At 42.8% G+C, this 22569-nt stretch overlaps 1 protein-coding gene across 1 annotated transcript in view; it reads right to left on the bottom strand.

Moving 5' to 3' along the window:
• The window catches only part of LOC109289781, a 97459-nt gene that overhangs the window by 31792 nt on the left and 43098 nt on the right, over positions 1 to 22569 (bottom strand). Inside the window, exons 21-25 of the mRNA XM_019505984.1 lie at positions 21438 to 21601; positions 19202 to 19305; positions 17851 to 17966; positions 16882 to 17100; positions 8285 to 8500 (exon numbers count right to left, since the gene is read on the bottom strand). Coding sequence (XP_019361529.1) covers positions 8285 to 8500; positions 16882 to 17100; positions 17851 to 17966; positions 19202 to 19305; positions 21438 to 21601 — 819 coding nt within the window. The remainder of the gene's footprint in view (positions 1 to 8284; positions 8501 to 16881; positions 17101 to 17850; positions 17967 to 19201; positions 19306 to 21437; positions 21602 to 22569) is intronic.

The following is a 22569-nucleotide window of genomic DNA, read 5'->3' as shown; positions in this document are numbered from 1 at the left end:
CTATAACACATAAATTTGCTTGCTTGAGGGGTGGTTTTATTTTTTTACTTACATATTCTAAAAAGCAGATACATGTCATTATGTAGAAGTTGGGAGTCTAAAATCAAAATCACAACAATGTAAACTGAACTGCATGCCACTCAAAGCCAAGATGATTTAAATTAGGGCTGACAAACAATTAAAAAAATTCATTGCAATTAAATGCAATATTAAATAAAATAGCTGCAATTATTCGCAATTTTGATCATACAGTTAAACAATAGTCAGGACCCACCCCACCCAACAACCCAGAGCCCATGCACCCTGTGGCTCCTCCACGCCACCACCAACAGCGCACAGCCCCAGCCCCGACCCTGGCCCGCTTTGGACTCACACTGGCTGAAGCAGACCAGCCGGAACCCGTGAAAAGAGCCCCAACCCCGGCCCATCCCACTCCTGCTCCAGACTCAACTGCTCACGCTGAGCAGCAGCAGCAACAGCCAGGCAGAAGCTGCTGCTCCATGTGGGAAAAAAGCAGCCCGTCACTACTGCTGCGCCCATCTGGCTGCAGCCATCTGGACCCCATGCCCAGGCTGCCCTGGGGCTCCACCACTGCCCCCGTGGGTGGCCCGAAGGCGGCAGCGACGGTGGCAGAGAAGAACTGCAGGCCAGCCCAGGCATGGGCCCCTGCCAGCAGCAGCAGTGAGGGGGAGAGGCTGCTTTTCCCTCGTGCCGCCCCTGGTCAAAATGGATGTGTGCAATTAACACTCATTACAAAAATGAATATCTTTTCTGTTAACTGTGTACGTTAACTGCAATTAACTGACAGTCTTAATTTAAATATAAAACTAAAAATATGAGGGACAGCTTAGGTCAGATTCTACTCCACTTAGTAGGCTTCAAAGTAAACTTAGGTACTAAAATGAGATCCTATTGCAAGTCCTGAAAATCCTGAGACCCTGTTCAAGTCCTGAAAATCCATTAATACAACTACTTTTGTAACACACTGGACATGTCTATACATGCATGAATGCGCCATTGCTACTGCGCATTAAGTTTAGGTACTAATTAAATGTGCAGTAGCCAGCATTACTGCACAGTATCAAAGGTGCGCAGTCTTTTCATGATGCTTAACGTGCAGCTTTTGTTGTGACATGCTAATGAGCAGTAGAGTTAGCAGCAAAGTAGATTAGAATCATACTTAGGTGCCTAACTTCACTTATGCACCTAAGACAGGAAACAGAATTTGGCCTTTCTTCTCTACAGTAAATGAAAGCAGATGCAATCTCTTCCCTTAGTTACAACAATATAAATCTACAATATTTTCACTGACTGGAGATATTCTGGATCTTCTGCCACAATATACATTTGACCCACATATAGGAAACACACACAGAGTCCCCTGTATGCAGAACATCATCTTTATTTAAACTGTCCCAATCAAGAACAGTGATATTTTTGATACAAACAACTGTCTGAGCCAGAGCGCTCCAGACAGTAGCACAGGTGCACAAGTGGGGAGGATGGCTTCTTTCCTGGCAGAATTAAGAGCAATCTCTGCTGTCACCGAGAAATGTCTGTCCCATTCTAGTGACATGTAACACAATGGTTCACAATTATGTTAAAAAACAATTATATTTTGTACCAGGGACAAATTCTTAGGCACTCCATGCTATCGCACAAGCCAACTGAGTATTTATTTAGATTACCTTCTTCTTTTCTCTTGCAAATCCACGGGGCTTTCTGAAAGCAGTAAACAGCTGCCAAAAGGCCCTTCAGAGCATTCAGCTGCACACAGCACTTGGCAGTTACAGTCCACTTGTGTAGAGACAACCTCAGAGAAACAAATATCATGGGAGGTTACAAGGTTTTCCTACCAGTCAGTGCTTTATCATCTTACACCCCAGACTCCAATTTTAGTTTCACGGTTTCCTGCAGGCAGTTATTGACAAGCTGATGATACTGCATTCCCATTCCAGGCACTGAATGAATTAAGCACTACAGTACATATTACAGTTTCTTGTTGGGCAAAACAGATTTAGTAATTAAGGGTCTTCAGAACATCAGTATGTTCCATGCTTATTTTGGAAAAATGCTCTGCAACACAAGCAAGTAAAGTCTTAATTAAGGTCTTAAGGGGTAGGAAGTGAAAGAACACACCTTGTTTCAACCTTGATTTGAAATCTTATTGCTCACAATGAGCAATGACTTCCAACAGGCTGGATTTCCAAAAATGCCTATGTGTATGCCACAGACTGAGTCTGGCACCCAACTCCCATCAGTAAGGTCCACCCAAGACAATTACTCACTCATGAAGCTGCTTGTTGCTGGGAACAAGAAGTAGAAGTGTTGCAACCTGCCTGTTGAACACATTTCTGCATCTGATATGCATGGCTTGTGCTCCTGCTGTTGGGTCTGTGCATGCAGCCCAGGCCAGAGTTGAGTTTAAATGCTACTAACACTTCCAAATATACAAATTATTTTTTCTAGGAGTGGAGTACTGTTCTAGCTGTGATGATCCAGGAAATGTCTGAGGAATGAGGACTTCCTGTGATATCTTTTATTGAACCAACTGTATAGCTGGATAGTTGGGAGAGCTACTGGACAAGCTTTCAGTCATTAAGTGCCCTTCCTCAGATCATTTGTTCTAGAATGGATTTTTCCCCACTTTTGCAGAAAATATTTTATATCGCTAATAAAGCAATGTATTATATGAAATAAATGGTGTGGATGACAACTGTCAGAAGCAAGAATATTTCCACTACAAAAGCACAAAAGGCAATCAACTAGGAATTGCTATAATTTAAGGCAAGGAAGCCAAGTAGCTAACTGGGTGGCTGGAAATTAGGAGATGACCATTTGCCTCAAACAAGTGAAGCTAGATCTCATTCAATAATCAAACCAAGCAGCCTTGCATTAGAATTCATTAGAGAACTAATATATAGCATACCCAAGTACAACCAAAACTTTTCACTGAAATACATTTTACACTAACTAGCTCTGTAACCAAGGAATAGCTCTCCCCACAGGTATCAAAGCATTACCTAATGGACAGTGCATTCAAGACTTACCAGAAAACTCATCTTCTGTCAGCTACAATTACAACCACTGGAAATCTTAGTAAGATTGTGAGTTCCTTCCTTGAATCCCTCATTTTCTGTGGGTTTCTGTTGATTTTTATTGGTGGAAAAATAGTCCCAGAAAGTAGGAGCCCTGTTCCCAAAGTTACTTGGCTACCTAGTACCAGCTGGCCATTATCACTAGTGTTTCCAATGCACCTGGCTTCAGTGAAATACAAACTGCACTATTTGAGCCTGTATTCTCTCTTTAGGCCAGAACTCCATGTTAAAAGGGAGGATGGCTATACAAGAGAAATCAAACGGAGACCCTGACCTACTGGATGCAATTTAAGCAATGCCAGTAGTATTCAACTTTACTTTCCTTACATATATTTATTTCACTTACCATGCTGAGCGTGCAAAAGGGATTTGACTGTTTGACCACTTCAAAACTGAACACCACCTAACCCCATAAAGGCCTGTCCAGAAGGATGCTTTGGGAACTTTAGAGAACAGCCATTCCTAGGAACAACCAAAGTGAGACAAAATGCTGTACAACAGGAACTTTTCTCCTGGAAAGATACTATGGCTGTAACAGACACTGAAAACAGTACAGTGCAAGATGATTCCTCTTCTCCACCCACAGCCATTCAGAGTAATAACATAATTCACAGAGTACTGTACTGGATAGCTGAGTGACAGGCTCCTTTGCCATGTTAGGATGTGACTGTTTGATGCACTACATCAGAGGTACTGAATTCATCTGGCCCTGTGGACCAGTTAGGGGGTGCGAGGCTGGTCCAAATCAGGTCCACAGATTGGCCCCATATACTAGAGCAACTGTGCACAGCCAATCCAACACAGGCCTTACAAACAGGGCACACCCAGAACTGACACTGCACACCACATGCAGCATGCATTAGCCCCAGCTGCACATGCTGCACATGGCACGCGCAGCCAGTCTGGGGTGCATGCTACATATGCACCCATGACAGACCAGGGTATACACTGCACATGTCATACAATGCCATTCGTTAGGCCCAACCCAGACTGGCCCTGGATCCACAGCACAGGGCTGGTCCAGTGTGGATGCTGCATGCAGTGCATGCCCCAGATTGGCAGGAACCTTGGCCAGATCCAGACATGCAGGCACATGAGGTATGTGGCACAGCAAACCTCTCTGCAGTACCACAAACCACATATGTTGCACATTAAACCGTGTATGTCGCTGCTAATTAGCAGTGCTCGGACAAAATTTGCTACCAGGATTTCCCAGGAGCAGAAGAACCCCCTGGGGGGAAAAAGCGACACAAAGCACGTGAAAGTGTTGTGTGACAAAACAAACGTGGAGATGGGGGAGCAGGCCGCCATGGGGGAGCTCCAATGTTGAGACATGGGAGCAGGGAACCCTGGTCTACCTGCTCTCCTGTCTCCATACGCTTCAGCGTGGGGCCTCCACTGCAGAGCCCCCACCCTGGCATGTGGACCCCCATCTCAAGGCACATTGTGCCCCCGTCAGCTGCAGTGGAGCCCCCACACAAAAGCATGCAGAGACCAGGGAGCAGGCAACCCAGGGCAGCCTGCTCTCCTATCTCAAGGCACACTGTGCCCCAGCTAGCAGGGAAACAGCTGGATAGCGTGTGGGGTGCCTCAGCACAGGGGCTCAGCAACATGTGGGGACAGAGGAGCAAGCAGCCTCCACATGCCACTCCCTGGCTGGCTGGGGCCTGCCAGCTAGCCCCTCACTGAGGAACCCTGTGCCCCAGCAAGCCCCCTTGCAGCGCATGGAGCAGCAGGACAATGCTGCTGGAGGCAGGGGCACGTACTGCAGCACAAAGTAGCGACACAAATTTGTGCTACTACTATATGTGATGCTGCAAATGCACAAATAGTTACGGACTAACTGAATCAGCGATGCATGACCTTTCATGAGCTTAATAAATTAAACTTTTGCCCATAAAAGCGTATGCATCGCTGATTCAGTTAGTTTATAAAATACATCTCTACCCTGCCTTCTGCCTGATTCAAACTAACGTAACTTTCCCTAATCCAGGAGGTAAGGACTTGAAACTAATCATTGAGTAGAAGATTATCTATAACTGCTTTAATTTCTGTGTGCATATGTTTTACAACCATACATTTAGAGAGGAATCCTTTGGCAGCAGAGTGGTTTACAGTCTGTAAGAAAACTTTAATTCAGTGACCTCTGGGAAGAAAAAACCTTTTGCACCAGCAAAACTGACAAGTGTCTCTTTTCTAGCAAAATTCCAGAATTGCAAAGGGACACTATCAACTCACATTTGTCATAAAATACCTATCTTGTAAAATATGCTTTTAATGTGTTTGGAAATAATTTTAAATATATTTAAAACAATTTCTTGCAGTGTTTGCCATGCGGAAATATGGTATATTGCCAGTGCAAAAGAAACAAAGTATGAAACTGATTATACAGTGACTAAGTAGAAGTTAAATTCGCTAGCCTGTTTTAACAGAGACAACTCCAAATATAAACTAATTGCATGAGTAGTGTAAAGTAAATCTCACTCACATTTGCAAGGTTAGCAACAGTCAGAGCACTTTACCAAAAGAAAACACATTTTACCAAAAGAAGCAGCACGTTACTTTGATCCGGCTCTACAGTGTCTCTAGATTGGGTGCTTCAGCGGGGCTTTTTGGCACTTTTATCTAAAGCTGAATCAATCAGATATTAAATAAAAGTGCCAAAAAAACCCCAATAAAACGCCTTACCTATACAGATATTGGGTGAGCTGGGTCCACAACTAACATACTGCCTCTTCTGGGCATATGCTGGGTTTGGTGTGGGAGTGCAGCGAGTTTAAAGTACCCCCCTCACTCCTTTTTTTTTTTGATGTCTGCAAGCAGCCAAAATGTTCAGATGCCATAAGATGGGGGTTAGAGAACAACAAACATACAAAAACTAGATTTAATTAAATTTAACCTCTACTCCCCTTGGATTTTTCAATTACAGTTATTTTATACAAAACGATTATCCTGGTTTCTGAGACCAGAGATTCTGCAGGGTATCGAGACAGAATACCCTGCAGAGGGTATCCTTTAGGCAAAGAATTGCATAAGGAAATCAGAACTTCTTGAAATCTGCACATGGAGGGATACATACTCCTTCCTCACACTGTAAATATAGTTCCATAAAGAACTGAGATTTGCAAAACTAAACACACACACTGTCAGTGAATGCTCCTTGTGAATCCTACTGTACCTTCTCCTCCGGATGTGCTAGCCACAGAAGATCTGTGTCCCTGTAACGCCTGCATAGGTCTCTTGCATGCTGCCAGCTTTGCCTCTTTGCTCTGGGAATATAGTAACAGCTTCCTTGCCAGTACTGCCATTCATCTTCAACAGGACATGACCCGCCAAACAAAGAACCTAAAATCAGAGCATACATTCACCAGTTCATCCCTGATTGAGCCCCATTGCTGAAACAATTTCTATAAGCTAAACCATTTAAGACCATTCTTGTATAATATGTTCAGAATAAAGATAAATCCGAGCTTTTAAAATTTTTTAAAAATTCTAGCCCCAGACTTGTGTTCAAACCACTACATTTGGATTTTGCCGTATACTCCCACACTACCTACTGAGTGTCAGATACATGGTTTTGTAGTTATAACAATGGGATCACCTCCAAGATTTGGATAGGCGTTTAGATTTCAAGCCACCTCCAATTATGGAGAACTCTTGGTTCAAATTCCTTCTCTAGAATATCTGTATAGACGAAAAGGTTTCTAATTGCTGCCTTAGTAAGGGGCATTTCTTTATTCCAAGTCCACTGAGGGTGCGTAGAACTGAAATTTGTTTTTTGGGTTTCACCACAGAGTTCCACAGGTCTAAACTGAATCCACTTTAGGTTGCAATGGGGGCAGGTCTAGGCATTCATGTCATATAGATTTTTTTCCTTTCATACCAGTTTATTGGTGTCACTGCAATGGTTTTCATGGCAATTCCTCCTCCCCCTCCTCCATAAGTCCTTTGTGTCTAATGGCACTACAAACAGCAACAATATGTGAATAAAGAAAAGAGATAGGGCAGAAGCAAGTCCTGCCTAGAGCTAAACTTCCCACCTCCCCCTCCCTAAGGATGTCGAATAAGCTCACCTTTTTCACAGGGGATACTGCTACTCTCTGTAGTGCAAAACACTGTATCCCCACACTTTCCTGTGTGGGGATTGCAAGAAACTCCCTGCTGGCAGGGTCGGCACTCATGCTCACAGAGAGGCCCAAACCTTCCAGAGACACAATCTGTGGGGAAAAAAAAATGCTAACCACATACGAGCAGAGATGAAAAGCTGAAGAGCTGAAAGGATTAAAGCAGGCATTCAGTGATCTTTATTTCTGGTCATATGGTATTGTTTTCCTCAACTGTAATTAAAAGGTGAAGCATTTGGGGCTCAGTGCTCTGCACATTCACATAGCACTCATTAATGTTAACAGAAATTAAGAGCGTGCCTACTGGGACCTGAGCGAGTGATTACGATTTGTAATGCAAACCAGCAGGAGCAAAATGGAAGCTAAGTGGTAAAATGTTCTCCTCTCTAATGAATTAGCATGAAATATTACTTCACATGGCACTTAAGGCGCTTTTCAACATATACCTGCCTTTAAATGCAATGGATTCACAGTGTACAGAGACCTTGATTTAAGGCTTCCAAAACAAAAACAAGGCTTCAGATTTAAGGCCTCCAAAACAACAACAAGGCTTCAGATTGTTAGCGTTAGAAAATGTAGATATAACTAAGACTGAAATACTCACAGAAGTGTTTCTAGACTCTGATATTGGTTGGCAGGTTCAGCACCAGGGTAGGTGAGGAAGGAAAATATTCCTCAATATTGGATCTGTCTGGCTTTTAAAGCAGTAGATATGTTCAAAACCTTATGCCCTGCATTGCCACAAGAACACGGTCTTTCTACCATGTTTTGTGCTGGTTCATTTTATCTTATGCTTTTGCACAGTAGTGATATATAACATTCATCTACAGAAGCAGAACCTGGTTTCATCTTTTATTTCTGTAAAAGGAAGTAAACCTTCAATTTCTCTGTTAGATGTGGTTCTTAACTAGCTGTTCTCCCTAAAACTTTGTAGCTGTTTTACGATTTACTCTTTTGCATATTAAGTGAGACTCGAAAATACAAACCCACCATTTTCATAGCCACTAAATTTTCATTCACTGAGGACAGTGAGTTTGAAAAACTCTCACATGTTCCACATACCCGATTTGATAAGGGTTTTCACAGTTCTGTTCCTGCTGTTATAGAGTTCTGTTCCACTTTGTACAATGTTGTGCTCTCCCACAACCACTACTCCAGTGCAGTTCTGTATATGGGAGCAAGCATCTTTGGCGGCTGTTAAGTTGTTATAAATATTTGATGCTGGTACATAAGGACTATATAACACTCTCCCCTCATGCACTGTAAAGTAGTTGAGAACTGTAAAAATTAACAGGACAATTAACTGTAAAACATCCTCCCACAAAAGCATGAGCATAGGAAATGAAATTGAGAAAAAGTCTGCACAGAATAGGACAGGATATAGCAGGAGGCATAAACTGCAAAGCTCCTCAGAATACATTTGTTTCCAAGTTAATTAAGACCAAAACCAGTGGTTCAAATGGATAGCATCAGAAGGTGGCAACTGCAGCATTTTCATTTGTATTGCAATAACCCCTAGGAGCTCCTCTCATGAGCTAAGAGCCCTGCTGCTGCATAAAGACAGGACACAGAGTTCATGCCACTCAGTACAGCAGGAGGGCAAATAGAGGTAGAAGTACGCTAGGAAAGTGAAAAACATATATGTCACCAAGACAGCAACAAGTGCTGCAGCAGTAACCAAAGAAAAGCTGCTGATCAAAAGCTGCTGCAGTGACCAAAGAACTGCATCGGGCTAACCCCATTCCTTACTTGCCTCTCGGTTTCCAGAACTACTCCCCTGTATTTCTACTGGCTCCCTCTAAGAGTGTCACTACTGTTAAAATCACATTGTCTCAGATAGATAATGCACCAGTAGTAACAGGGCATAGCTCCTTCTTTAGGATCATGAACAGGTGGATACACGAGGACCCATCTGTTTTACCCCACATCTGTTTGGATGGCTTTGACAAGAAGATAAACTATATGAAATCTATAAAGGGCAGAATATGTTGATGGTTCATTGACCTTATAGTCTGTTTCATTGATTATTTTTGCTTCCTACCTATACGTGGAGTCACTTCATTAAATGAAGGACAGGTCTCCATTAGAAAATGTTTGCTGATACAGTTATACTATGAGGGTTTTCCTGTGTAGCGACACTTTTTAGATGCATCTTATAATGATATAAAGGCACTTTTGCTTATATAATTTGTAATATCTCCCTAAACAATACCTTCGATGATGTTATAACTGCATCTCCACTGTGGCTTCTGTAGGTATAGTAATTTTGTTTTGAAAAAAAATCAAAACCCTAACTAACAGCATTATACCAGCAGAAGTTTCCAGGTGAGATCTGACCTAAGCCATATTGTTAATGGTTTCCACTAGGGATCAGCCTGTGTCAAATGCATTGAGGTATATATTTGCAACCTAGTTAATACTTGAGCATCTGATTTTCAGAAGTGCTCTCTTGATTCACATCCCTAGGAGCTACAAGTGCTCAATAGGAAGTCGGGCATATAAAGTTTTAAAATGACAGAAACATTGGCACTAAGGTTATAAAACTGATATATCATTTCACTTGTTTAATTTTACACTGCAATTATGCCTCTGAAATCAACCAAGTTACAGTATCATAAAATTGGACTGATATGCTAATGAAAACCTATATGTTTCCTTTCTACACATTATAAAGAAATATATGTATATAAACAAATCTCTGCCAGATTATGCAGAAAAGAAAGGAGTAAGCAAGATGACTCCACCAAGTCACAGCCATCTCAGAATCCAAGCACAATCTGAGCAGCAGAGGTAAGGACAGATTGATTTAAAGCATAGCTGCATAGTTTCATAGTTTCTAGGGTTGGAAGGAACCTGAGCAGATCATCAAGTCTGACCCCCTGCCATGGCAGGAAAGAGTACTGGGGTCAAATGACCCCAGCAAGGTGTACATCCAGCCTCCTCTTAAAGACCCCCAGGGTAGGAGCCAGCACCACTTCTCTTGAAAGTTGGTTCCAGATCCTAGCTGCCCTGACCGTGAATTAGCGCCTCCCAATATCTAGCCTAAATCTACCCTCTGCCAGCTTGTGACTGTTATTCCTGGTCACTCCTGGCAGTGCTCAGCACCTCCGTGTGCATTTATCAGACCAAAACCAACCCGGGCTCGGCCAGCCACTTTGGTGACTCTAAATAACCTCAGGCCGAATGCACGCCCCCGTGGTGGTGACGATGCATGTGCCTGGCAGTGATTGGCACAAGCAATGTGCCAATCCTAAAAATTGAAAACTGCCCATTCTAATCACAATTTAAATCAGGAAGCAAATACTACTACTAATACACTTAAATCTTGTTTTGAATTTTTTTTTAGATATTTTTCATGAAAAAATGTTGATTCTCACTGGTTAGGAACCATTAAAACATCAATTAAGACATATAACACCTTGCATACTTATGAATGGCAATAAGTAATACCAGATTTAGAGTCAAAGCTGTGTTTAATAGAAATATATAGATTTGCCACTAAACATAGTCTTAACCCTAAATTTGGCACTACCTGTTACTATCCCGAAATATGCTCTATATGCATATGCAAGCAATTATACAGCTTAACAGATATTTATTCACATTAATTTTGACAAGTTATATTTAAAATTGCAAAAGGCACTTCTTTGGCAGATAATTAATCTTTTTGTCAAGTTGCTTTTGGATGGAAACCGCAATTAAAATTTCAGGAGAAAAGAGCATTTTTAATTTGTTATGAATTAATTAAAACTGTTAAATGGGCTGAACACAAAAAAACCATTAAATGTAAAATGTTTTCATAAAACTATTTGAAGGAAGTATTATCTGTAGTATGTGAACTGAACTCATTGTTCTGCTCAGCATGTCCTTCAAAGACTTAAGAAAGTATAGATCTATCTCGCACTTAATTTCATTCAAAGACTGGAAGAAGAAAACAAGCTTTTCTGCTTTCTAAGGTCCAAGCTTTCAGCTTCTCACCTCTAAATGAATTTAGTTATTGAATTAAACAAAAAGTGGGAGTTGATTATTCCCCCTGGATCTGCAGAAAAGGCTATTCCTTTCAAAACCTAGCTTTAGGCTTTCCCCAGTTCAATGATTTGAACATAAGCCTTACAGGGCAAAGATGAACTGCTTGAAAAATATTTTCGAGTTTAGATTATAGTAAGTGTTGGCCTTAGCATAGGCTGTTATAATTTCAAGTAGGTTTATTTTTTTAAAATACATTTGATTGATTTTTTTGTTAAATCACATTTTAGTCGTTGCACACATAACACAATTGAGCCTTAAGTTAGAGCTCCATAGAATGGAAATAACTTTACCTTCCTTCCTTTTGCATATCCATTTTCTTAGCAAGAAGCAATGTGCGGGAGAAAAATAATGCTTGAGGGCAACCACACAGTCTTCTTTGGCAAGCGTATGCCTCCTGTTTGTTTTGATGACCCTGCCAACCCACAGAGAAAAGTTGAACTGCAAAATGGAATAAGGCCAGCTACAGTAGCACTAAATTTATGGGTCTGGTGTTCAAAGGAAAATGTGGCTATCGGCCAAAACCAAACCATCTAATGCTGAGGGTCTGCATTGTGCTATGCCAGGGATGGGTTTACTGGTTTTCCCCATTTAACACCATCTTATTTAGAACAATGTATTCATTGAAACTTAGCCTCACCATGCACTTTCAGCATGTGCAGGTTTGCCATCAACCCACACGTACAGGGAATCTTCTTTCTTATAGGTCATACCTATCCAGCTGTTCTCTCCTTTAAATTGTATCCAAGTCTGAAATGCAAAATAAATCCATTCAAACCCAATTATAAGTCTTTTATCCACTCTGCTCTGCATTCATCAATATGTAGAATTGTTTATCCTGTTAGTGAGCAGGATAGAACTACTCAAAACATTTAATTACTTGTCGTTCTTATGCTGCTTGACTACCAAAATCCCTGGTTTTTAAATTTAGTGTGGGTTACCCCCTCAAGATCTCCCACCCACCAACCATCACAGCTGCAGAGGCACTAGACCTGACTCCCTCTAAAGTCTACTTATACCAGTAGTTTATGGGATCACTGTAGTCAGTATAATTAAGAGCAGCCCTTAGAACGACAGCGGGCCACCTTGCCCTCCTGATGCACCGAGTGCAGAACCAGCCACTGAATCAGAAACAACCATTCAGTGGACAACTGCTTTCAGGTACAGTCTGAAAACAAAGGCTCATTTCTGATATGCATTTTGGCCTCTTATTTTCTATATTTAAAAACAAAAGATGAAACAAAGACCTAGAGGCTGTTAAAAGGAGCATTTCCATGCAGCTTGGCATCTACAATTATTTTAAATTACATTTTTCTCCCCAGTCACTGGCCCAGCAATTTGGGCTGCATCTAAAATAAGGGAACAGTTGAGTTCCGGACTGTAAAAAATTCTGCAAAACTCTACTAATACTATCAATGCTGACTTTTAAAACAAGATAAAACAGCAAATCATCAATTCAAAATGTGTCATATGAGAAACCAGGCAAGCTACCTTTTCTACACTGTTTGTAATTATAGCAAGGTCTGTGTCTTTAAAACCCTGACATGCCCTTCTTGCTTCACTCCATGTCTTAGTTTTGGTGTCTTCTATGTAGTAACATGTCTTCAGAAAATAGTGCCACTCAGGCCTCTGCGGGCACAACTGCCTGGAAACTACAAGCCACATCTTGTTAGAGTTCACCATTTGAAGAATAAAAAAAAATCATATATCAACCAATACAAGGGCACAAGACTCCAAATGATTGCTTTTGTGTACCTTCTCCAGGGGAGCACTGTGGATCTTGAGACTGTAAGCTACAAGTAACACTGGAAGTTCCCACACAGTGTCCTGTGACACCATTACAAGGAAGACCCTTGTCACATGGATGGCATGTGGACTGACAGTCTGAGCCATAATAACCTGGCTGGCAACCTGAAGAGAGAGTTTCAGAGTTAAATCAGGTCATAGTGCAAAGCCCTTCCCCACCCCTTCACTTATTTTAAGTGGAAGGGCTGAGTGTTTCAAAACTATCTGGAAGAAAACTGTATTATTTCCTAATAGGAAGCAAGGTTATTTCCATTTCAGTTCATAAATACAAAACAAGGACGGGCTGTGCCCTGACCCAGGCTGCTTTGACACTGACAGACACCACTGGACTTGGTAAAATCATTCCTGATTTACACCAACGTAAGTGGGAGCAGAATGCTTCAAACAACTTGAGCACTGGTTACTAAAAATATGCTTTTCTCTACTCAAAAAAAGATAAATGTTAAATCAAATCACAGAAAATTAGAGTTGGAAGGGACCTCCAGAGGTCAACCCCTGCTCAAAGCAAGACCATCCGCAACTAGATCATTCCAGCCAAGGTTTTGTCTAGCCACGTCTTAAAAACCTCCAAGGATGGAGAGTCCACAACCTCTCTGGATAACCTGTTCCAGTGCTTTACTATCCTCCTAGTGAGAAAATTCTTCCCAATATCTAACCTAAACTTCCCTTGCTGCAACTTAAGACCATTGCTTCTTGTTCTGTCATCTGCCACCACTGAGAACGGTCCAGCCCCATCCCCTTTTGAACCTGCATTCAGGTAGTTGAAAGCTGCTATTAAATCTTCCGTCAGTCTTCTCTTCTCCAGAGTAAATAAGCCCAGTTCCCTCAGTCCTTCCTCATAAGTCATGTGCCCCAGTCACCACACAGTTTTTTTGCCTTCTGCTGAACCCTCTCCAATTTATCCACATTCTTTCCGGGGGTGGGGGGCAAAACTGAACACAATACTGCACATGTGGCCTCACCAGTGCTGAATAGAGGGGAATGATCACTTCCCTTGACCTGTTCACAACACACCTACCAATGCAGCCCAGGATACCATTAGGCTCCTTAGCAATAAGGGCACACTACTGGCTCATATTCAGCTTACTGTCTACTGTAACCCCCAGGTCCTTGCAGAGCCCCTGCTTAGCCAGTCAGACCCCAGCCTGTACACACAGTGCATAGGACTGTTCTGTCCTAAGTGCAGGACTTTGCACTTCTCCTTGTTGAACCTCATGAGATTTCTTTTGGCCCAATCCTCCAATTTGTCTAGGTCACTCTGGATCCTAGCCCTACCCTCCAGCATATCTACTACTCCCTGCAGCTTGGTGTCACCTGCAAACTTGCTGGGGGTGCCATCTTCCAGATCATTGATGAAGACACTGAACAAAACTGGCCCCAGGACAGGCCTCTGGGGCACTCTGCTAGATACCAGCTGCCAACCAGACATTGAGCCATTGATTATTAGCCCCTAAGCCTGATGCTCCAGCCAGTTTTCTCTCAACCTTACAGTCCATTCATCCAGCCTGTACCCCCTTAGTTTGCCTGTGAGAATGATGTGGGAGACCATAACAAAAGCCTTGCTAAAATCAAGGTATGCCATATTCACTGGTCTCCCTGCATCCGCAGAACCAGTCATCTCATCACAGAAGGCAATCAGGTTGGTCAGGCATGATTTGCCCTTGGTGAATCCATGCTGACTGTTCCTAATCAACTTCTCCTCCTCCAAGTGCTTAGAAATGGGTCCCTTGAGGATCTACTCCATGATTTTTCCAGGGACTGAGGTGAGGCTGACTGGTCTGTAGCTCTCTGGATCCTCCTTTTTCCCTTTCTTAAACATGGACGCTATGTTTGCCCTTTTCCAATCATCCAGGACCTCTCCTGATCACCATGAGTTTTCAAAGATGATGGCCAGTGGCTCTGCAATATCATCAGTCAACTTCCTCAGCACCCATGGGTGCATCCCATCTGGCCTCATGGACTTATGTCCAGCTTTCCTAAATAGTCCCTAACGTGTTCTTTCACCACTACGGGCTGCTCAGGGCTGCTCACCTCCTCCCTAAACTGTGCTGCCCAGTGCAGTAGTCTGGGAGCTGACCTTGCCTGCAAAGACTGAGGCAAAAAAGGCATTAAGCACTTCAGCCCTTTCTGCGTCCTCTGTCACAAAGTTGCCTCCCCCATTCAGTAAGGGACCCACACTTTCCCAGATCCTCCTCTTGCTACTGACATATTTGTAGAAACCCTTTTTGCTACCCATCACGGCCCCTGCTAGCTACAACTCCAATTGTGCTTTGGCCTTCCTGACTTTATCCCTGCATGCCTGAGCAATGCTCTTATACTCCTACCTAGTTCTTTGTCCAAATTTCCACTTCTTATAAGCTTCCTTTTTGTGTTTTAGTTTACTGAAGAGTTCCCTGATAAGCCAAGCTGGTCTTCTGCCATGCTTGCTGGTCTTCCTGCACATCAGGATGGTTTGTTCCTGCACTCTCAGTAAAGTTTCTTTAAAGTACAGCCAGCTCTCCTGGACTCCTCTCCCCATCAGACTGGATTCCCAGGGGATCCTGCCCATGAGTTCCCTGAGTGAGCTGAAGTCTGCTTTTCTGAAATCCAGGGTCCTTGCTCTGCTGCTCTCCATAATTCCTTTCCCCAGGATCCTGAACTCAATCATCTTGTGGTCACTGCTGCCCACGTTTCCATCCACTACTACATTCCCCACCAATTCTTCCCTGCTTGTGAGCAGCAGGTCAAGAAAAGCACAGCCCCTACTTGGCCGTTCCAGTACTTGCAACAGGAAGTTGTCCCCAGCACTCTCCAAAAACTTCTTGGATTGCCTTTGCCCTGCTGTATTGCCCTCCCAGCACATGTCAGGATGACTGAAGTCCCCCATGAGAACCAGGGCTCATGATTGGGAAACTTCCGCTAGCTGTTTGAAGAAAGCCATATCCACCACTTCCCCCTTGCCTGGTGGGCTATAGCAGGCACCCACTACAACATCATCTTTGTTGCTCTCCCCTCTAACCTTAGCTCAGAGACTTTCAACTGGCCTATCTTCAGTTTCATACTGGAGCTCTGGATGCAACCACGGTACATCCCATGGTTCTGGTTGTTCGGTTTTTAAAATACAATTACAGCTCTCAACTAGTGTTTTGGAGACCATTTTTCACATGTAAAAAAATCACCTAACGTCACTAAAGGACTGCCTTTAAATACATCCAGGCCAGTCTATCCCACTCACAGGCACCTCAAAAAAATATGTAGGGGATAAGATTGTGCAAGGAAAAATTTTAGTTTGCACACTAAATTAATCCCTAATCTCTGTTTGAACCATGTAGTTTTTCTCTGTATAAGGGACTGTATTTATTGTTATAATTCATGTTTACACACACACAGAGGAGATGGTTCTGAATTTATTAAATGAAGCCAGGACTAACCGTTGTAAGGTGAGTTACTTCAGGTTCACATCAGTGAGTCAGAGAGAATAATCTTTCCATCTCTATCCTATGTATTTCTAAACACCCACTTCTTTCTTAATTTCTCTTAATAGTCCTAAGTGATTCTCTGTCCTTCCAGACTGAAGGAAGAAAATTTCTGAAACAGTTCTAGGCAGAAGAGTCCCAGTTCACACTTGACTCTGGGAAGTCACAGCTGGCCTGTCACTATATGGCTGATCCAGAGACATGAAAGAATTTTTAATGAACGATGGAAATGGAAAACTGAATGCAAAAGACATTCTATTAAAGAGGGCATAGCCCATATTTGTACTTTGATTGATATAATCAACCACAAACTTTATATGACAAATATAAATACAAACTATAAATATACACACAAACCCATTAAATACTTACCAGTTTTAAGATATAATGAGTCAGCTTTATAAGAACTTCTAAATATTTCTGTTCCACCAACCAAGTGATACTGCTTCTTCGAATAGACTATTCCAGTACAGTGTGTTCTCTCATACAGACAAGCATTTTCAGCAGATTTAAGGGAAGAGTGCAGTTTTGGAATTGCATTCTGTCTGTGCATTATGATGTGGCCAGCATAAAACTGAAACATATTTTCAGCTACATGGAAAAGAAAGAGAGGAAAAAAGATTCCCAAAATGATGGCCTCTGTCATCATAAATTATATATGTTCCTCCAGTATTTATGGATTTATCCTCTCACTGGGGAAAGATAGGGAAAAACTACTATGTCTATCTTGCAGTGGTTGGAGAACTAAGGTACTGAGAGGTTAAGGGACTTGACCAACAACACAAGAAATCTGGGGCAGAGCCAGAGACTGAATCCAAACCCTCCTGAGGCCCAGCCCAGTGCTTTAAGCATCACATGACCTCTTCCTATTCTAACTTAGAGCCTAGTATTCAACTAATTAAAACCATTTAACATAGCAAGCTACTAAAGGAAAGGAAATCAAGATTTATACCAGGAAACATAATGTACAGTTACATACCCAAATTTATGCAAACTGGAAAATTAAATCTGGTGCTGGCCCACAAACAAGGCCATTTAGATATCAAAGCCCTCCTCTTTATATTACGTAATAATTATTATGTATGAAAAAGCAAGGTTATATAGTAAAGAATACGTTGGGCCTTATTTTGATGTCACACCTAAACAAACCAATAGCAACTGCACAGAAGACAAGAGAACTACATTAGCGTGAAGAAAATTATAAGCAAAATAAACCCCCTGTATTTCCAAGTGGAAAAACGCACATTAAAATATTGAATCATTTGTAACTAATTAACAAGAACTTACAGAAACAGAGGAGGAAATAAAAGGAGTGAAAAGAAAAGCTAGCTAGTTACTTACATTCTCTTCTTTTACACACAAAATTGTGTTTTGAAAGGCAATCAGCTCCTTGTAAAGTCGCTTCATTATGCCAAACAGCAACACAGTTTGCAGTTGCATTTCCTTGAACCTTTATCCTGAAACAAGCAAAATTCCAAAACGCATTTCAAAATGCAAGGGAAAAACCCCAACAAGAACATAGTGCGTCATCTACACACATCGATCAGCCTAAAAACACAAGAACTTCAACAGTAAAGTTACACTTCTCATGCAGCAGATTTATAAATCCTGTGTATATTGTATGGTACAAGTGAACAAAACAACAAATGTATTACATTTCATTAAACCTTATGCCAAGAAAAGAGGAACAGAAAATAACCTATATGGACAAGATGACTAAGGTTGGGGAATATGGAAATGAGGTAAAAGAGGAAAAAGAAAAGTATCATCCCACCCACTGCCATGCAGAGTCTGATGTCACCCTTTTCATTCCTATCCACACAGGCCATTTTATCATCTTTTGCAGCCAGTCCCGTAAAGCAACACAATACACTAAACTACAAACTGATACAGAAAATTCAGTTTTTAACAGGTACTTTTAGGTGTTATTCCAAAAGAAAAGTACAATATAATCTTACCAACACTTTTGGCAATGATAACTTTTCTGTAAACAGAAAAGTTATCATTGCCAAAAGTGTTGGTAAGATTAACTTTCCTGGGGAGGCCCCTATCCCTTGGGAAAGTCATTCTGGACTTTTTTACAGTAAAATTGAAAAGTGTGATGTTAGACGGTACACCACACAAGTTTCAATCCTAGTCTGGACAATGACTTAATATGGTGGTACCCAAAACTGATGTGTGTACACACAGCGGTTCACCTAGTCATTGTACTGCCATTTCTATCTTTTTCTATAAAAAGTTGGTAACAGTGCTTGGTGGCCCACAAAATATTTCATAGAGTTACAATGGTCCATTTGTCCAAAAAACCTGAGTATCACTGCCTTAAAGCACTGTCCTACTACAGTTTAGGTACCCATTATACTATACCATGGCCTAGATAATTATCAGGCAATATTTGAATCCATGGTACCTGTTGACACTGTATTTGGATTATGCACACATAGAATATATGTTTCTTTCAGCTTCTAGTAAAAAGAAGTGTATTAATTCAACAGATTTGCCCCTACGACATTAAATTAACATTTTGGGGGAGTTTTATATTTCAAAGGCCTGATATACACAGTTTAATTTAGCTTGATCAAGAGAACAATAAGTCAAGCATTCAAAACCTTTAGCAACTATAGGGAACAGTATCCAGCCTATAAACTCTGCACCTATTACAAGTTACAAATACCAAGAGAGGAAATTCTACCAGGTGTCAGCTGTTGCTCCATCTATCCACTGCCATGCAGAATCTGATGTCGCTCTGTTCATTCCTATCCACACAGGCCATTTTATCATCTTGTGTAGCCAGTCCTGCAAAACAACACAATCCACTAAAGTACAAACTGATACAGAAAACTCAGTTTTTAACAGGTACTTTTAGGAGTTATTCCAAGACCTGATATCATTTAAACCACAGGTTTTCATTTGTTACCTTTCCACATAACTCGATTTCTGCTTCTTACTAACACAGAAAACACAGACATTTTGAGTGGTCCACACAGCACTAGCAACAAACATGTAAACAAATGTCCATCAGAAGATGAGGGAGCAGGAGGGAATCACACAGATATTTTTCCCTCTAAACCAGAGGGTTTACCTGCAATTCCCTGCTATTCCCACCCCTTTCCCCAGGACTGGTTACACACTACACCTTTTGATGCTCAAGTGTTGATCAGTGTTAGTGCTGGCTTGAGTTTGGAGTCATAAGTTCAGACCAGCAGGGGCCTTGAGAACTGAAACATTAAGATTTCCCCCTGCTCCCATTCAGGCTTTCCCCAGTGCCCCCCAGGGCTCCCTACTGCACTCCTCTGCCCCCAGGACTCCCCCATTCCCCCGCAGCTTACTTTACCAGGGGAGAAAACAACTGTCCCAGGGGAGCAGGCAGGGAAGGGGAACCTCACCTGCCCAGCCCCAACCCCAACTGAGCTGCTGCTCTTCTCCTGGCTGAGCCCACACCAGACAGCAGCAGTCATGAAGGCAGCAGCAGATGCCAAGCAGGGGTTTTCCCTTCCCTACCTGCTCCCCCGGGGTTGCATGGAAAGACAAAAGTTACCGGGGTGGGGGGAGAAGAGGTGGTGGTGAGCATGGATATGGGGTGCTGGGGGGCCAGGGAACAGCAGGCCCATTCCAAGAGGGGAAGGGTAGCAGTGGGCCGATCTGGGCTTCTGGGGAACAAGCGTGGGAACCCAACTGGGGGGGCCAAGGAGGCAGTGGGCCTGATCGGGACTGAAGTGGCTACACATTAGTGTAACATGAGCTGGGTAACATGATCAGAGATAAATGTAAACTGGATGGCATAACTTTAAAACACCTAATGAGTGCTTAAAGTTAGTTTCACGTGCTAATGTGTGGACAATGCAGGGGTTAAGAGCTCCAGGAGCCACCTAAAATTAAGGTCCATAGGGTACCCTTGGAACAAGGCCCTTAGCATGCAAAAAATTAGGAAGGATATGTACTGTATTTCACGGTGTATAATTCAACATGGTGTATAGGTTGATCCTCCGTTTTCCAGTGAGAAATTAGGATTTTCATAGGCACAGTGTAAAAGTCAGGGCTGGGCTCGGCGCTCAACTGGCACGGCCCCATCCCTTGCAAGTGGCGCTGCTGGGCCACACCAGGTGAGCACCATGCCCAGCCCCATCCACTGGGGGCACTGCTGAGCTCTGAGCCCAGCTCCATCCCCTGCAAGAGGTGCTGGGCTCGGTAACACTGCTCGCAACAGACAGGGCCAGGCTTGACACTCGGCTGGCACGACCCTGTCCCCTGAGAGCAGCGCATCCCCAGCTGACTGCCAAGCCCAGCCTCATCCCTGTCCTCTGTGAGCGGCACTGGGCTTGGCGCTCAACTGGGGCCATGCTGCTAGCAGGGGACAGTGACAGGGGTCAGGCTCAACTGGCACAGCCCCAAACCCTGTAAGTGGTGCTGGGCTCACAGGGGATGGGGCTGCACCAGCTGAACACCAACCCTGTCTTCTACGAGCACTGCTGCCAAGCACCGAGTCCAGTGTCACCCGCAGGAGATGGGGTTGGGCTCATGCTGAGCAGCACTGCTTGCAGCAGATGGGACGGGGCTTGGCACTCAGCTGGTGAGGCCTCATCCTGTAAGCAGCACTGGTGTTGCCCAGGCAGCATCACTTGCAGGGGATAAGGCCGCACCAGCCAATTTCCAATCCCAGCTTTGTCACCTGAGGGTGCCAGGCTCAGCACTTTGCTGGCATGGCCCCATCCCCTGCAAGCGGCACTGCCTGGACCATGCCAGCTGAACGCCAACCCTGGTGCCACTCACAGGGTACCATGTCTAAGTCGAGGTTGAATTTTAAGAGTTAAGAATTGGGCTTCAAACCTTGACTTATGCACTGTGAAATATGGTACCTTCCATGGTCTCCATTACAAGAAAGCATCAGACTGCTTCCCAAGTAAGAGGAAAACTATTTCTGATCAAACCTTTTCAGCAGAGGATTCCAGCTGCAACAGACTTGTTCCTTTAAAATGGCTACAAAACAGCCTGGATTCCATCCAGGTCAAACTTCTGTTGCCTTCTATAAGGTAGCACCATCCATTCCTGTACCACCAGCCAAAACCAAGAGGACACTTCAAGCTGTACTTGCCTGACATTAAAAGAAAAGAGAAAATGGCAAATCCTATAAAACAGCTTCCTTTTAAGGCTAAAAAGTTTTTTTTTCCCTGGGATATCTGGCTTCTCATGCTCCTGTCTCGACACAGCTGTTTTTATTCCCATTTCTATTCTAACAGCTTTTTAGATATTGTGTTGTGTAATCACTTCTAGAAAACTGAAAGAGACTGGCAACTGTTTTACTTCCTGAGGCTATATATCTAACTAGTGTTCTTTATCATGCCCACAAACCTGGCAGCAATATCAATATTCATACAGAAAAATATTAATTTGCTTGGGCTAAACTGAGCAAGTGCTCATGTAAATGCCAGTTTAGTAATCACTGCCAACAGCAGGAGGCCTGCTGCAAAAGGATGACATTCACCCCAGGTCCGACATGGAAATTTACAACTATGCAGGGAACCAGCTCAAAGTCATGGAACCACTGAGGCCCTTGTTGGAAGATGGAAATGATAGTGGTACTTAGACCTCGAGCTATTCTTCTGAAGAAAGCACTCTCCTTTAAGAAGAAAGCATTCTTGACTAGATGGACTACTGGTCCAACCTAATACAGCACTTCCTGTGTTCTTACGTTCTTCTGAGAAAACAGACACGTTTCACACAAACACCACACCCTGGAATATAGTACAGGCTTAACTACAGCCAAATCTTTAGCTGCTGCTGAAGACTGATCTCCATGTGTGCTTGTATACTGAAAAGGCTATGAAATAAGAGTAGAGAGACCAGCCAGCACCTAGCAGACAGCAAAGGTTAGCTTGATTAATGGAACATCAACACCAATATAAAGAAGAGATGATTGTTAACACCTGTAAAGTGAAGAGCAATGAGCCATTTAGTTTTTCCCTCAGCTACCTGAATAGTAATAACGCAGCTGTTCTCCTGGGCAGAGAATTAGCTTTCCCAATTAATATGCACCCAATATTTTTTTTTTTTTGGGGGGGG

Source organism: Gavialis gangeticus, unplaced genomic scaffold (genome assembly GCF_001723915.1).
Source record: "Gavialis gangeticus isolate Ggan-Ray unplaced genomic scaffold, GavGan_comp1, whole genome shotgun sequence".
Taxonomy (NCBI): domain Eukaryota; kingdom Metazoa; phylum Chordata; order Crocodylia; family Gavialidae; genus Gavialis; species Gavialis gangeticus.
Note: the sequence above shows the minus strand (reverse complement) of the source record. Positions and strands in the feature narration are given on the sequence as shown.